Below are 17,383 nucleotides of genomic sequence, written 5' to 3'. Positions count from 1 at the left end.
AATCCCTGCTGCTGATGCAGGAAAATGAGCACACCTGGCCTCTAGAAGCAGGCGCCTCTAGCCACGCCCTTCGCACGAGGCGTAGGCGGAGCTTCTGGCGGAAGGGCAAGAAAGGAGGAGGAGGTGACGCGGAAAGCGGGCGCCGGTTTCTCGCAGCGGCTGGGAGGAAGCTCGGCAGCTCCGCCGGCCGCGAGCAGGCCGGAGTCCCGGTCGCTGGCCGGGCTTCTCCGGGTGTGGGCGTGGGCGAGGCAGCGGTCCCGGCCGCTGCAGCGTTCGTCCAGCCAGCGCGTTAGGTGCCAGGAGCAAAGAACGTAGGTAAGCGAAGCGGGACAGCCCAGACGTCCGCAGCGCTGCTGACCAGCCCTTCCCCACGCCAGCTCAGCGCCGCCCGAGGCCCGCACGCTTCCCCACGGCCGCGCTGCAGGCCGCCTAGTGGGCGCTGGTCTCCGGGGACCACGGCCCTCTTCCTGCTCTGCAGCACGAGCCTTGAGATCCAGACAGCCAGAAAACCCGCTCCCCGGGCCGCTCCTTCTGAAGCCAGGGGAAGCTTTGCCTGAAGATTAGCTGTCAGGCTCCCAGCTCCTGCCGAATCGGAAGTCGAGGGGTTTGAGTTGATCGGACAGCTTTGCTTGCTCCTTGCTTTGCTTCCTTCCCTCCGTGCTTTTATGCTTGGTACTCTTGGACTTTAGGTTGGTGGAAGGCTACTTTTTTATTCTACCTGTGCTGGGCATTATTAACCCACTGTGGGGCCATTCTGTTTGGGGAAGTGGGATGCAGAAAGGTCATGGGAGTTTGTACTTAAGAGTCCGGAGAAGCTGAATTAAAGCGCTAGCTTGCCATTTGATACTGTTTTTTAATTCACCGCCTGAATGTAAGCATTTTCTTACACCTATACAAATTACTTGGAATAACTGAATGAAAAATTTCGAGGCTCTGGTTAAACGTTATTTAAGAATATTCAGGACGCATGGTACATGATACATGTCCTAATTATGCTTTTGCCTTTTGTCCAGATTAAGCTTAGTATAAAAGAAGGGTGCCAGGAGATACACCAGGATCTTGTGTGGTTGGAACTTAATTGCAGTCTGAGCTGTGAGTGTGCAGCATCCAAGAAACCTAGTCACTCAGATGTCTTGTGCTTATCGGTAAAACACTGGTATAAGAAGGATAACTCATCAGGTTCTCTCATGAGATAGCATTTGTGCACCAGGCCTTTAGAAAAGGCCTGGGAGATGCTTGATTTATTTTTCATTACATTTAGGAGTCCTTTGCACCTTTATCTCAGATTCCCCATACTCTGCTCCTAAAATATTTCATGTGCTGCTCAGGTTGGAAGGCATTTTGTTGTGTAGATTGTGCTCGCCTTGAGCTTGCAGCGGTCTCCCGGCTCAGTCTCCCAAATGTTGGGATTACAAGTCCAATTTGTACACCTTTTCTCTTTAGCTCTCACTTCTGCCTCCAACATCTGTTATATTAAAAAATGTATGTATGTGCATCATATGCTTGCCTGATGCCTATGGGGAGCAGAAGGGGGTGTTGGATTACTGGGACTAGTGTTATGAATGGTTTGAGGCACGTGTGGGTGCTGTGAGTACAAGTGCTCTTAAGCACTGAGCCATCTGCCCTGCTTTCCCACTTACGTTTTCATAGTAGCCAGTCTCCTTGTCTGTCTTTGTTTGCCTTTCTCCCCCACCTTTAATTTATATTAGTAGTATTATTATTAGAGGGAACCCAAGACATTGCACATGCTAAGTAAGCACTGAGCTTGGTTCTCCAACCCCTAATTCTCCTGTCTTCTTGATTTACTCCCATAATTTGACATAGCTCTTCTTATCTTGTAGCCCTTTGAGAAAGGTATATGGGAGGTGTATAGTTAAGTCACCTGTCTGAAAACCTTTTTCTGTTTACAGTCATTAGTTCTTATGTGGATCTAAAATCTCTTGTTAAATAATTTTCCCTCAGAACTTAGAAGACATTTCTCCACTGTTTTCTAGTTTCTAGTCACGTGGGGTTAAGGTTGCTTTAGACTGTGTGTGGGTGCTTCCTGGATTGCTTCTGCACTCAATTATTGAGACAAGATCTTTCATTAAATGTGGAACTCACCCATTTGGCTGACATGTTGACCATCAAGTCCTAAGACTTGTCTTCTGTTATTATTGAGGTTTGAGATTATAGGAATGTGTTGTTGTGTTTAACTTATATGGGTCCTGGGGATCCAAAATCAGGTCTTCAAGTTTGTGTAGCAAGCATTTTTCCTGCTGAGGCATTGCCCAGCCTCTACCCTCCACCTTTTCTTTTTCCCTCTCTCCTCTCCTCTCCTCCTCTCTTTTTCCTTTCCCCTCCCTCTCTCCTTCCCTCCCTCCCTTTTTCCCTCCCTCCCTTTCTTTCCTTTCTTTACTCTTTTTCCTCTCTCTCTCTTTCTCTGAGATAGAGTCTAGCTACTTAGCTGATCTTGTGATCTGTCTACCTTAGCCCATTGAGTACTTGGGTTATTGGAGTGTAGCTACTCCTGGCTGAGTCAGTACTTCTTAGAGAGATTGCAGATCTTATTTTTTTCTGTTTCTTTCATTCATTCTGTTTTTGTGTTTGTTTTTCAAGACAAGGTTCTTCTGTGTAACAGTCTTAGTTAGCTGTCCTGGAACTCACTTTGTAGACCAGGCTGGTCTTGAACTCACAGAGAGATCGATCTTACCTGTACCACTCCTGTACCTCCCCCCCCCCCCCCGCTGAGATTAAAGGCATGTGCCACCATGCCCAGCTCATTCTGTTGTTTTTTTTTTTTTTTTTTTGAAATTATGTATAAGGAAGACGTCCCTTCTACCAGTTTTGTTTCCCTTTAAAATTATACAGTGCATAGTGATACATGCCTTTAATCCCAGCACTCCAGAGGCAGAAGCAAGCAATCTCTAGGAGTTCAAGGTCAGTATGATCTAAATAGCAACTTTCAGACCAGCCAAAGATGCATAGTGAAACCCTCTCTATTTCTCTCTTTCATAGAGTATTTGTTATATTCTTGGGTCTAACTATCATGAATTTGGTTACTAGGTAGATAATAGGGGCATCATGAGCCTGGGTATATCTTTCTGACATGGCATTTTTTATTTTTTGAGCCTCTGTGTATGTTGTTCTGGCACTACAGTGACATTTCAGGTTCATATTTTACTTTCTCTGCCCAGTTCTGACTTTTTTTTTTTTTTTAACATTTATTTATTTATTTATTTAGGGGCAGGGTCTCTTGTAGTTCAGGCTGGCCTTCCTATGGGCTATATAACTAGTGATGATGTTGGATTCCTTATGCTCCTGTCTCTGCATTTGAGTGCTGGGATTTCAAGCTGCCATTTCTTTGAGTAGATAAGTATATTTAGAAACCAAAGTCTGGTAGGGTACTCAGTGTTTACTGAATTGTGTTCTACATTTGCCAGTCAAGAAATCAGTGTATGTCCACATCCATACCTATATTTGAAATAAACACTGAGATTCATTGTTTCTCTAGTGGTAGAAAGTATAGCTTTAATTTGCTCAGCTTTGGGATACTGATAATATCAGAATTGACTCTTCTGTGGAAAAGCAGATTTGCTATGCATTTTGCAGTATCTCTATGCACTCTGTCTTTAGCTCTGGAGTATGTAGTCAGAATATTGTTGCTGTTAATTTTTTCCTTTTGTGGTGTGGTTGTATTAGACATTTGGAGTAAAGGGGCTAAGAGATATAGCTCATTGTGGGAACATCTGCTGGGCATTCATGAGGCAGAGAGGAAAAGCACACAAGCCAGGATCATTTAAGGTGTGAAGCTTTAAGTTTGTCCTAAAGCCAGAGCAGCAGAAAAAAGACATATAGAGAACTAGCTCTTCCCTCCTCATTTCTTCTACCTCCCACCTTTGGAACTCATCTTCTTCACCATCTTTTTCGTCTAAGAATGGATTTGTAAATCACTGCATGCTGGTTCCTGAAAGAATGCTTGCCTCAGTGAAGCTTCATTCATCATGTAGATAAAATAGTTTTCTCAACCATGCTTTTGCTGAAGGCATTGGTTGAATATTTGCTATTACAATGTTGCAACAGGTAGGTGGCCTTGTCATTATTATCATAGCTGTGTCTTCTGTTCAAATTGCTTCAAGTATGGTTGCCAGATTGAAAGATAGATACTTTTGTTGTTCTCTTCCAAAATGATTGCGTCAGTGTGGAATTCCATCAGCAAAATTTGAAAATGCCCTTTTCAGTCAGGTGGCAGAGTCAGGAGGATTGCATATTTGAGGTAGACCTGGGTTACAGATACCTTCAAAACAAAGTATCTTTTGACTGGAGAGGTGACCAGCTGTAAAGAAAGTAACTTATCTCCTGAAGGAGAATGTGCTAGTTTTTCTGTGCCAACTAGTGTTGGGACGTTGACACATGTGAGTTAACACTATCTTTGAGCATAGTCCTGGACCATGACCGCTTTCTCCTTCTTTCCTTTATTAGTGATTTCTTAAGAGTAAAGTTGAATAACTTATGTTTAAGCACTATTTAGAAATCTTTGTCCCTTGGAAGTTTGTGGTGGATGCCTTTAATCCCAGCAGGTGGATATCTGTGAGTTCAAGGCCAGCCTGGTATACAGAGGTAGTTCCAGGACAGCTCCAAAACAAGACAGAGAAACCCTGTCTGAAAAAAAAAAAAAAAAAAAAAAAAAAAAAAAAAAGAAGTCTTTGTGATTGCCTCCTTATTTATTTTCTCATTAGGCTATCAAGTTTTTTGTATGTATGTATGTATATATGTATGTATGTATGTATGGTTTTTCAAGACTGGGCTTCTTAAGACAGGGTTTCTGTAGCTTTGGAGGTAGTCCTGGAACTCGAGGCTGGCCTCGAACTCACAGCCTGTCTTTGTCTCCTGTGTGCTGAGATTAAAGGTGTGTGCTACCACTGCCTGACTTTATCTTTTATTTATTAATTTAAGAGTTCATTATGCATTAGGAATATTATTAACACTATATCTTTGTGTGTGCGTGTATGTGTGTGTTTTGTTTGTTTTCTCTGTAGACCAGGGTGGCCTTGAACTCAGATATCTGGTTGCCTCCCCCTCCCAAATGCTGGGATTAAAGGCATGGGCCACTAACACACAGCTCTTTGTTAAGCTTTTTATAGAATTTTTCATTGATAAAATTTTCTAGGCTCTTAATCTTTATGCTGGTTATCAGTATGTTTTTGTTAGTGTGTTAGTTAGGAAGGAACCAGTGTGATGACTAGTTGTTAGAAGAAACTTCTCATCATACTTTGAACAGCTAATGCAGGGACTCAGTGGACTCCAACTTGGAGGAATATCTGTGTGTTGATGTATGGATTTTCTGGAGGATTGCCACAATCTGAGGATGAGTTGAAAAGATGTCTTGTTGACTGTATCACTCTCCTTCAGACTGCCCTCACAGGACATCTGTTTTTCCCTTTCTGAAGAGTAAACTTCTACTCTTGGGGAAGAAAGGGCAAGGTAATTAGGATCTAGTTAGAGTCCCATACATTTCTTTGACGTCAGAATGCACTGAAGAATACTTTTTCCGCCTTTTGGGGAGCATTAAATGTCTGTGATCTTTTCTCCTCATCGGCAGTATGACTAATTGGTGAGGAGTACAAGTTCACAGCACGAATTCCTTTATCTCAGCTTGCTCTGTCTGTACTATGCTTTCTTACTGGCATGGCTCTCCTGACTCATTGTCTCTCTCAGGGTAGGAGGCAGGATCTGGGGTGGAACTTCCTCTTCCTTTTTCAGCTCTGTCCATGTTCCTATAGGTATTTGTTACCTCTAGTTTGGGACCTTTTTGAGGTCATGTAGCTTACTTCATTGCATTGCCTTTTTTGACCTGAGTGTGTTACTCATTCATCTGCTTTTCATTTTTTGAAACAAGGTCTCATTGTGTGTGTCCTTAACTGATCTGGAACTTGCTGTGTAGACCAGGCTGGCCTTGAAGTCATTAGAGATTTGAACTCAGAGATCCTCCAGCCTCTGCTGTGATTAAAGGTGTATTCCACCAAGTGTGACTGTTTCTTTTAGGAATTTTACTGATCTTATCTCCTCTTTTATTATCTTTGTCTTTGGTGCTTTTGCTTGCTCATTCATTCATTCATTCATTCGTTCATTCATTCATTCATGTCAGACAGGGTCTCATTATATAGCACCAAAGTTGGACTTTAATATGTGGTCCTCTTGCTTCTGCTTCTTTCACCTAGTGGGCTTTTGCCTTTTTAAAATCTCTGCAAACCATCATAGCGCTTTCTCTCTCTCTCTCTCTCTCTCTCTCTCTCTCTCTCTCTCTCTCTCTGTGTGTGTGTGTGTGTGTGTGTGTGTGTGTGTGTCTCTCTCTCTCTTTCGTTGTTTGAGACAGAGTTTCTCTGTGTAGCCCTGGCTATCCTAGAACTAGCTCTGCAGACCAGGCTAGCTTTGAACACACACAGATCCTCCTGCCTCTGCGTCTGACCTCTGGGACTTAAGGTGTGTGCTACTACCACCCAATTCCTCCCCCCTCGCTCCTTTTTCTGGTGTTCCACTAAATTTAATTAGAGTTGCTTGCGAGAGCATGGGTGAGGGGTTGAGGTTATTACTTGAGACAGAATAACTTAACCACTGCTATAGTATTGAAGAATAGACCTCCCTCCCCTTATAACCTTTAATTGTGTATAGCTCCTCAGGGCAGAGAGAGTGAGCCCTTCCTCCATCCATAATGGAATGTTGATGGGTCCAGTCTTGTACAGGTCCTAAGTAGATAACCATCACTGCTGTGAGTTCCTGGGTGCAACAGCCATGTCACGTCCAGAAGGCAGCTGTCCATAGTACTTATCTTGCCCTCTTATATTCTTTTCGTTCCTTCTTCCTCTGTGCTCCCTGGGCCTTAGAGCTTAGAGCTGAGCACTAAGAGTCACTTATTTACCACTTTGATCAGTTGAGTCTCTGCATTCATTAACTGTTGCCTGCTGCATACAGAGCTTCTCTGACCTGGCTCAGAGCAGCTCTAATCTATGGATATAGACATAAATAGCTAGAAGGCAGTGTGATACCATGTTCTAGTCAGAGCTCTACTACTTGTAGGGCCTGTCATCCACCAAGTCATAGCCTGTTTTCCTGTGGGCAAGTTACAAATAAGTAGATATAAATCTGAAGTGGTATTTGGTTCCTCTTCCATTACTATCTTCACTTTACTATTGAAAACACAAAATCCAAAGTCACTTAGCTAATGAGAAACAGTGTCGATACAAGAAATTCTGTGGCTTTCAAGTGGCTCAAGTATTAAAAACCCAGAAATTCTCTTCTAAGTCTTTGCCTTATGTGTCCTATTAGAAACTGGCCCAGTGGGCTGAAGATAGGGCTCAGCAGTGAAGAACACTTTTTACTTTTGCAGAGGACTCAGGTTCAATTCCCAGCACCCACATGCTCACAGCCATCCATAATGACAGTTTCAGGGATCCTACAGTCCTCTTCTGACCTCCTCAGGCAGTAGGCCTGTAAGCAGTGCACTTGCATACCTTCAATATAGTACTCAATAAATCACAGAAACAGAAACTGGCATATACTGAGAAGTTTTGGTTGCTTTGCTTTTTGCTTGTATTTTGAGACTGGGTTTCTTTGTGTAGTCCTGGCTATCCTGGAACTAACTCTGTAGACTATGGTGAACTCACAGAGATCTGCCTGCCTCTGCCTCCTGAGTGTTACTCAGGAATTAAAGGCATTTGCTACCACTGCCAGGCAACTTTTGGTTTGGTTTTTGTTGGGTTTTGTTACATAGTGTCACTATACAGCCTTGGCTGACCTAGAACTCACGATGTAGAAGAGGCTGGTCTTGAACTCACAGAGATTGAGATCTACCTGATCTCAGTTCCTTAGTACTGGTATTAAAGGCATGTGTGACCATACCCTGCCAGAAATGATTCTTGAAACATCCCATCAGAAGCAGGTATAGAGAAAATGGGGCCTTGTTAAATGCTTGTGTCTTCTTCCCAGTTCTTGCAGTGGGAACCTTGATCAGGTACAATTTCTTTATGGCTGACAAAAATAAATTGGAGTACTTAATGCTCTTTTTCATTTCTTTGATCTTAACTGCTTTATGTCTTTATGATGTATTTACATTGAAATTTAACTTTTTTCTGTGTAGGTACATCAGTTCTCATTATGCATCAGAAAAATGAAAAAACAGAAGAAAATTCTATGGAAAAAAGGAATTCACTTAGCCTTTACTGAGAAATGGAATACTGGGTTTAGAAGCTTTAAGAAGTTCTATTTTCCTCAAAACGTGTGCTTTCTGAAAGCTAGGCTGGGAAGGCCAGTTGTTTGGGGTCAACAGTTGAAGCATTTCCAGTGTAGTAAGAAGGCTCTTCATATCCAGAAATCATGGATCCAAGATGTGCCACTTTGTGCAAAGGCGAAGTCTGGAGTGGCTACTCACAATGTTAGTACTTTGTATGCCAAAGTGAAAAGAAAGGACACTAAGCATTTCATTTCCTCCTCAAGGAGTCTCCTGAAACTCCAAGCAGATAAGTTACTGTCATCAGCAAAGAACTTGGACCATGAATACTGCAGAGAGAAAAATCTCCTGAAGGCAGTTACTGGCTTGTCAGCAAATACTGTTTTAGGTAAGGCCAGTGGTCACAGACCTAGGACAGACCCACAAGCTTCAGATTTTCCCATGAAGTTCAATGGGGAGAGCCAAAGTCCAGGTGAGAGCCGCAAGATCGAGGTCTTGAACAAACATAGAAAGCGCATTTGTTATGGCTGCTACCAAGGGCTAGAGCACCACAGAAATGGGAAACCCTTGATTCCAAAAAAGTTCCAACTTAACCAACATCGAAGAGTCAAAGTGTCTCTTATGATGTATGAGAAATTATCCATGATTAGATTTCGGTATAGGATTTTCAGATCCCAGCACTTCAGAACGAAAAACAGAGTTTGCAAGCTAAGAAAAGCCCAGCGAAGCTGGGTGCAGAAGGTCACTGGGGACCATCAAGAGAACCTTAGGGATAACACTGAGGGTGGCAATTGCAGCCCAGTCCCTTCCCCAGAACCTAAAGACCCTTGTCGGTGTCAGCCATACTTTTCAGACATGGACGGCAGTGTTGCGGTAAAGGGAAAGAACTCTCAAGTGCCTGATGGCCACAGTAAAGAAAGTCCTTTCTTGGACAAGGAACATAGTTTAGATGAAGCATTCCCTGACCAACAGAATGGCAGTGCCACATATGCCTGGGACCAGTCACCCTCTTCTCCTAAGTGGGAGTGTACAGAGCAAATCCAGGAGGTCCCTCTAACAGAGCATCCTTCTGATAACACGTTCACTTCGGAAACGGAAAGAGCAGTTATGACTCTGAGTCAGGAAGGTGGGGCAGGTGCTGTGAGTGAAGACAGGGTGAGACTGTCAGTGTGTGGGGCACATCAGTCTCTGAGCAGTGTAGACGGGCATGTGTCTGAAGAGCCTCAGAGTGAGAACTTCCAGATGGAGGAGGATGGGTCTCTCAAGCAGAACATCCTGAGTTCTAAGCTGCTGGACCACCCTTACTGTAAAAGTCCACTGGATGCTCCCTTGGTGTGCAGTGAGCTCAGAGAAAGCCAGACGGCAGGCAGCAAGAACAGCCAGAAGGCTTCTCCAGTGGACGATGAGCAGCTCTCAACCTGCCTCTCTGGTATGCTTTGTTCTTTGTTGCCCTCCAACCTCTGGCCCATACTTGCTGTCAGTTACCCTTTCCAGAAGAGTCTTGGTTTACCTCTCACACATGGCTTTCCCTTTAAACATCAGACGCTGCTCCATTATGGAGATGTTGCTTAGCTTACTTCTCAGTTTGTATTGATTTTGCTGTAAGGGTTCAATGAATTCTCTTGAACACAATTGTCTCTATAAGTTAAATTGCCATTCAAATTGCTGGTAAAAGAATATTGATACTTAAACATTTTAAAAGGATGGCCAAATTACCTTTTAAACTTGTTTCACAAGTCAGTCTTACAGACTACAGATGAAAATTTTATAAGATTGGGTGTTTTTGTTTTTAGACAGAATCTTAGGTAGCGTAGTTTGACCTCAAACTTGCCATGTAGTCAAGGATGGCAGTGAACTTGTGATCCTCTTAGGTGCTGGAATTACAGGTATGTTATCACCATACATAATTTATGTGGGACTATGGATTGAATTCAGGGCCTCAAGCATGCTAGGCAGACATTCTGTCAGTTGAGCTCTGTTCCTAGCCCTGATGACTTTTTTGTGTGTTTGACTGCATTTTATTGTATGTAGTTTTTCCTTACCTAGTTTTCCTTTGGATTGTGTTTTGATTTCTGTGAACATAGCATCAAGCAGAAGATGTTATGAAGATGCTAAATTAATTGTAATTATCAAGAATTGTCACTCCCAAATATAACATTCTTTAATACCACAACATTGTTTATGTTGCTTTAACAGAGATTTTAGTTTTTGTTGTTGCTTCTGCCTCTGCCTCCCAAGTGCTGGGACTAAAAGATGTGTGCCACCAGGCCTATAATGTATCGATTATATGCAATCCCTACTTTATCTCCCTAGTGCCCCCAACACATCCCCCTCTTTCTTCTTGTTCCCTCCATACATCCCCACTGAGTCCTAATTGCACAGTGCTGCCTGTTAGGATGTTGACTGATTTTGTTGGCCTAATCTTGTGCTGGTAACCACAGCTGCAGAAAGCTCACAAGAGCAATGGGCATGACGTGTCCAGAGGACACCCACTCTGTCCCTGAGCATTATAGGAGTTGCCATAGATGTCCTAGGTACAGCTGACTGAGCACTGATTAGTCACTTATTTTCAGCATTTTTGCCCCCTTCAAAACAGGGTTTCTGTGTAGCTCTGACTGGCCTGGAACCCAGGCATCCACCTGCCTCTGCCTCCTGAGTGTTGGGATTAAAGGCATGCACCATCACAGCCCTGCCTAGTCTCAGAATTTGGACCAGTTACAGGTCTCTGCATTAAACACTGTCTACTGCAAAAAAGAATCTTTTCTGGTAGAGGTTACTAATCTCTGGTTCTGAACATAAGTATTTAGACGGCAGTTTGACAGTTGTCCATTTAGCAAAAATCAAAACATACAGTAAGTAGTAGGCTCCCCACTAAGCCTGAAACCTCCCAATCCATGGGATTTTGCCCAGGTTTTCAGTATTAGGGATGAATTCCTTCCTGTGGAGCAGGTCTCAGATCCAGCCAGAAAGTTGTTGGTTACATCATAGTCTTCATGCCAGTATTTCACTAGTGGGTACATCTTGCTTGGCCTGTTAGTATTGGAGCTTTCAGGGTCCAGGGTCAAGTGCTGGTAAAACCACTGATGCCTTTTCTTCCCCTGCAGCCTGCACAGCACTCTGAAAGCTAGCCAGTAGGAGGAAGTTGTCAGTTCAGTTCTAGCCTAACTTCTCTGTAAGAAGATAGTTTTTTTTGGGGGGGGGTATAAATCAAGATTGTAGAACCTAAAATTTAATTTTTGTTGTTTGGGACACCACCACCCCCATTTTTCTTTGGGGTATAATTATTATTATTATTTTTTTTTTGTGGTTTTCATTTAAAATATATACTCTTGGTGCTGGAGAAGTAGTTGTGTGGTTAACAGTCCTGGCTTATCATGCAGAGACCCAGGGTCTAGTCCTAGCACCCACATGATGGCTTGTAACCATCTGTAACTCTTTTTCCAGGGGATCTGACACACTCTTCTGGCATCCTTGGGCATCAGGTACACATGTGGTGCACAGACTTATACAGACAAAACACCCCATACATATGAAATAATAAGAATAAAAAATGTTAAAACATTATATGCTTTATTCTTAGAACCTCCAATAGACTTAGGTGGATAATCAGGTAATGATTTTAAAAAGCCTAGGGCTGAGCTGGGGAGATGATGGTTCAGTTGGTAAAGGCACTTGCTGCCAAGCCTGGTGCCTTGAGAACCATCTCCCTTATGTCCTTTGACCTCTATGTGTGTGCCTGTGGCAGGTGTGCCTCACTGTACACACACAAACACAATGAATATAATAAAAATAAAGGGCTGGGGGTACAATTTTGTGGTTTGTCTAGTATGTTTGGGGTACTGAGTTGGGTTTCCAGCATTGCAAAAAGTTGGTAGCCATTCTGGTGGGAGGTTAACAGGAGTCAAAACAGGGTTTTCATCTTTGTTTCCCTGTGCAGAAGAGTCCTTTTCATTCTGAATCGACGGCCTAGCAGAAGGAGCTGGTTATGGCTTTCCCATCATAGTGCAGATTTAATTGTCAGCCCAGCAGGCTGTTGCTCTTCCTTTTCAGCATCATCCCCAAAATCGTGTTTCCACCTTTATGAGCCCCTAAGCCTCCTCAGTGTCTTTGTTACCTGTTCACAAGTAATGTCAGGGTTTTATTTCCTGGGGACTTTGTTCAGTGGTCATCATCATTGAAACCATTAAAAGAATATATATATGAATTGACTGAAAGATGGACTTACAGGCTGGCTGAAAGGTCCTTTTGAAATTGTTTCCTTGCTGTAGGTGTAGCTCTATTGGGAGAACTCATGCCACAGCTAAATAAATAAATGTTTTTTTTAAAAATTCTGTTTTAAAACAGGTCTCTCTAGAGCTAGGCCTGGTCTATAATCCCAGTTGCTATGGAGGTTGAGCTGGGAGGGTCTTATGCCAGCCTAGACAATACAGGAAAGGCCTTGCTCATTGCTCCTCTCAAGCATCCCTCACAGGGCTATTCGGTGTCCTGAGTAGTTAATAGGCTTGCCCTTTGAAGACAGGGTCTCACCATATGGTCTGGAATTTGCTTTTTGGATGAAGCTGCCCTCAGACTTGCCATGATCCTTGTACCTTGGCCTCCTGAGTACTGGGGTTACAGGCACATGCCATTGAGACGGATTCAGTGTTGTATTAAAATTATCAAATAGAAATAATACAGTGATGATGGGCTGGGGAGATGGCTCAGAGGTCAAGAGCACTGGCTGCTCTTCCAGAGGTTCTGAGTTCAATTCCCAGCAACCACATGGTGGCTTACAACCATATATAATGAGATCTGGTACTCTCTTCTGGCATGCAGGTTTACACACAGGCAGAATACTGTATACATAAATCTTAAAAAAAAAAAAAAAAAAAAAAAAAAAGACTGAAATGATACAGTGATGCCAATCTTATCAATTTTAAAGTTTGTTTTTTTTTTTAAATTACTCCTTTAACTACTTGGGGGGGGGGACCAGATGATTAGCTCTCATTCTATCTCTATGCCTTCCCCTTCCTGTCTAAGAGAACGTCTTGCTATGTTACCCTGATATCTTCGTCACAGTTCTATTACTCTGAACTGAGACCATGACCAAGGTAACTTGTAAAAGAAAGTATTTAGCAGGGCAGTGGTGGCACATACCTTTGATCCCAGTACTTGGGAGGCAAAGACAGGCCAATCTCTGTGAGATCAAGGCCAGCCTAGTATACAGGGTGAGTTGCAGGACATAATCCAAAGCTACAGAGAAAACTGTTTGGGGGGGGGGCAATTTAATAGGGGCTTGCTTAACAGTTTTACAGGTGTAGTTCATTATCATGTTGGGGAACATGGTGGCACTCTGGCAGATATGGTGGTACTGGAAAAGTAGCCAAGAATTCCATCTCCCTGATCGGCAGGCAGTAAGACACTTCAAAACCCATCCCTAGGAGCCGGCATTGGTGATGCATGCCTTTAATTCCAGCAATTGGGAGGCAGATCTCTAAGTTTGAGGCCAACCTGGTCTACAGAGCTAGTTCCAGGACAGCCTTTAAAGCAATACAGAGAAACTGTCTGGAAAAACAACAACACAACAAAACCAAACAAAAAACCCCACCCCCAATGACACACTTCCTCCAACAAGGCTATACCTCCTAATCCTGTTAACTATATGAGCCGATCGGGACCATTCTTATTCAAATCATACCTTGCTATCCCAGAATTTCTGTGCCCTAGTGCTCTTTGACCTCAGCCTCTCCATAGCTGGAACCATAGGAATGCATCACTGTTCTTGGAAATGTCTTAGTCTTGACTAGCTTCTAAGTGTGTCAATATTTTAAAAATACAGTCTGTGCTGGACATGGTGGCACATACCTGTAACCCTAGCCTGTAAGGAGGCTGATGAGATAAAGATCTATCCTGTTTATGGTTCCTGGCTTCAACCCCCAGCCCCAACTGCTTGCCTAGCTTTTGGCTAAGATCAACGGTGAAATAACAAAAAATCCAATGTGAAATGATAGTTCCGACTTCTCTTTGTGTATTAAAGTGGTAAAGGCCCAGACATCTTTTTTATTTTTATTTATTTATTTATTTTTTTTTTTTTTTAGTGTAACTGTATTTCTATAGATTATGGTTGTATGCTGTAACAGATATGTTCTGTCTTCCATGTTATGAGAACAACTTTGCTGAAAAAAATTTCCCATGTTTTTCTTTTTCCTTTATGTAAGGATTCCTAGATGAGGTTATGAAAAAGTATGGAAGTTTGGTCCCACTCAGTGAAAAAGATGTCCTTGGGAGATTAAAAGATGTCTTTAATGAAGACTTTTCTAATAGGTATGTCAGTAATGTAAAAGTTAAGATAGTTACTTCTGAAAATGACTTTTCCCTTAAGAGAAAAGAAATAGTTGTGTGTTGAAAAAAATACATTTTATTTAAAACTTTTCTTTCAAAATCTGTTTTAGAAAACCATTTATCAATAGAGAAATAACAAACTACCGGGCCAGACATCAAAAGTGCAACTTTCGCATCTTCTACAATAAGCACATGCTGGATATGGATGATCTGGCCACCCTGGATGGTCAGAATTGGTTGAATGACCAGGTTAGTGCATTGTGGGTCTTCAGGGTAGAAACTTGCACAGGGGTTGGCCAATAAAACATATCTTTTGGGTTGGCTTTCCATTTATCTTTAGAAACAAGGCCTCTCTCTAATTCTTAGTGAAGTGACTCAGGTTTTATTACCTTCACTACCAACAACATGTACCTCATACACCTGGGGATGTCCTGAATTGTATAGGACTAATGAGTGGGTTTTAATTTTACAGGTTATTAATATGTATGGTGAGCTGATAATGGATGCAGTCCCAGACAAAGTAAGTGGGCGCTCCCTCTTTACCAGTGTCCTGTGTTATTAATAGTTAAGGTGGTTATTAGGTTTTTGCTTTTAAACAGTATATAATTATCTGGTATTCTTTAGATTACATGAGTTAGATTATGTCTTGGTTGTGCATTAGAGTCTGCCATATTTTCTATCAGATCATTTTTGCTTAAGTGGAGTGTAGTTGTATACCACCTTTTATCCCAGCAATTTGGGAGGTGGAGGCAGAAGGGTCAGAAGTTCAAGATCATCCTTGGGTTCATAGCAAATTTGAGACCAGCATGGGCTACTTAAGACCTTGTTTCAAAAAAAAAAAAAAAAAAAAAAAAGAAAGAAAGAAAGGAAAAAGAAAAGAAAACAAAACTTTTCAGTGTTTCAAGATAGGGTTTTTCTGTGTAACAGTCCAAGCTGTCCTGGAACTAGCTCTATAGACCACACTGATCTTGAACTCAAAGAGGTCCTCTTGCCTCTGCCTCCTGAGCTCTGGGATCAAAGGTGTGCACCACCACCACTCGACCAAAACAAGACATTTTTGCTTAAGAAAATCCTTCAGTGTCCTGCTGGGCAGTGGTGGTGCATACCTCTCTTGGGGCTAGAGAGATGGTTAAGTGCACTGGTTGCTCTTCCAAGGAAACTGGATTTAATTCCTAGTACCCGCATAGTGGCTTACAACTGTCCATAACTCCAGTTTCAGGAGCTCTGATAGATTTTTTTGACCCCTGGGGGAGGCAGAGGCAGACGATCTTGTCTGAGTCCCAGCACAGCCAGGGTTGTACAAAGAAACCCTGTCTTGAAAAACACAGCACATGATAAATAAATAAATAGATAGATAGATAGATAAACAAACAAATAAATAAAGTTTAAAAAATTAAGCAGAATGGTTCTTTGTATTGTTTTGTATTTTTGTAACAGGGTCTTGCTATAAAGCTCTGGCTGGCCTGGAATTCCCTATTATAGGTCTGCTGGCATTGAACTTAGGCCATCTTCCTGCCCCTGCTGAAATGTTGGGGTTACAGATGTACTCCAATGCACCCAACTCTGTTTTGTTTGTTTTTGAGACACAGTCTTAACTATGTAGACCAGGCTTGCCTTGATTTCAAAGAGATTCACCTGCCTCCCAAGTGCTGGGATCCTAGTGGAGTTTTTTTTTTTTTTTTTTTTTTTTTTTTTTTTTGTTTTGTTTTTGTTTTTTGTTTTTTATTTTTTTGAGACAGTGTTCATTGTGTATCCCAGATTGGCCCTGCAATCCTAATATTTAGAAGGTGGAGACTGGAAGATCAGAAGTTTAAAAAAAAAAAAAAAATCTGGGCCTGGTGATGGTGGTGCACATCTTTACTCCTAGCATTGGGGGAGGGGGACAGGGGGTATGATGGGACAGAGGTAGGTGGATCTCTGAGTTCCAGGCCAGCCTGGTCTACAGAACGAGTTCCAGGATAGCTGGAGCTGCACAGAGAAACCCTGTCTCAAAATGTAAAAAAAAAAAAAAAAGAAAGAAAGAAAGAAAGAAAGAAAGAAAAATTATTTCAATCCCTTTTTGTTCATTTTATGTTTCCAAGCTCTCCAGTCTGTTCTCTCGTGAAGCTGGATCTGGGCCTGGCACAGTGTGACCTGGTTGATTGTGTTTGTGTTGCAGGTCCACTTCTTCAACAGCTTTTTTCATAGACAGCTGGTAACCAAAGGCTATAATGGAGTTAAGAGATGGACTAAAAAGGTACTCTGTTTCCATTTACAGTGAATCTGAAATGGCTAAGCTGCTCTTGGTGGGAGGACCGGGACCTTCCTGTGAGGCTTTAATGTTTGGGGACAGGACACTAGGGTTAGAATGTGCTGTAGGGGAGGAGTGCCAGTCTGGGCGCTCACCAGCATTACTACAGCTTGTTGGCCACCCTGGACAAGACATTTAACTTGTCTGTTGTATGTTGCTGACCGTTGGAATAAGAAGCTAAAAATATCTAAAGTGCTTTCAGTGATTCTGTCACGACTTTCTTTTTTCTTTTTTCCTGGTGGTACTGGGGATGGGCCCGGGCCTTTCGTGTGCTAGGAAGTACTTTTGTCACTTTGTCACTGTCTACAACTCTAACCTTGGTTCTATGAGTGTTACGTAGTTTAGGCTGGTCTCCAACTCCCAACCTTCCTGCTTCAGTCTCCCAAATGTGGGTTACAGGTCTTCACTGTGCCTGCGTGGAAACACTTGAAACCTCTTTATAGTCTATTTTTGGTATTTTGACAGTTACCAATACATTAAAACTCAAATAATAAATACAGAAATAATTTTGTTTTTTGTTTGTTTGTTACAAAAGGTCTCAGATTCATGTAGCTCAAGCTGTTCTG

General features: G+C 42.4%; 1 protein-coding gene across 1 annotated transcript in view; it reads left to right on the top strand.

Moving 5' to 3' along the window:
* Window positions 1-17,383, top strand: part of Senp5 (SUMO specific peptidase 5) — a 30,329-nt gene that overhangs the window by 735 nt on the left and 12,211 nt on the right. Inside the window, exons 2-7 of the mRNA XM_051191614.1 lie at window positions 46-311; window positions 8,473-9,635; window positions 14,404-14,509; window positions 14,638-14,776; window positions 15,000-15,047; window positions 16,686-16,763. Coding sequence (XP_051047571.1) covers window positions 46-311; window positions 8,473-9,635; window positions 14,404-14,509; window positions 14,638-14,776; window positions 15,000-15,047; window positions 16,686-16,763 — 1,800 coding nt within the window. The remainder of the gene's footprint in view (window positions 1-45; window positions 312-8,472; window positions 9,636-14,403; window positions 14,510-14,637; window positions 14,777-14,999; window positions 15,048-16,685; window positions 16,764-17,383) is intronic.

This window comes from Phodopus roborovskii, unplaced genomic scaffold (assembly GCF_943737965.1).
Source record: "Phodopus roborovskii unplaced genomic scaffold, PHOROB, whole genome shotgun sequence".
NCBI lineage: Eukaryota > Metazoa > Chordata > Mammalia > Rodentia > Cricetidae > Phodopus > Phodopus roborovskii.
The sequence above is the reverse complement of the archived record's forward strand: the minus strand, read 5'-3'. Positions and strand labels throughout refer to the sequence as shown.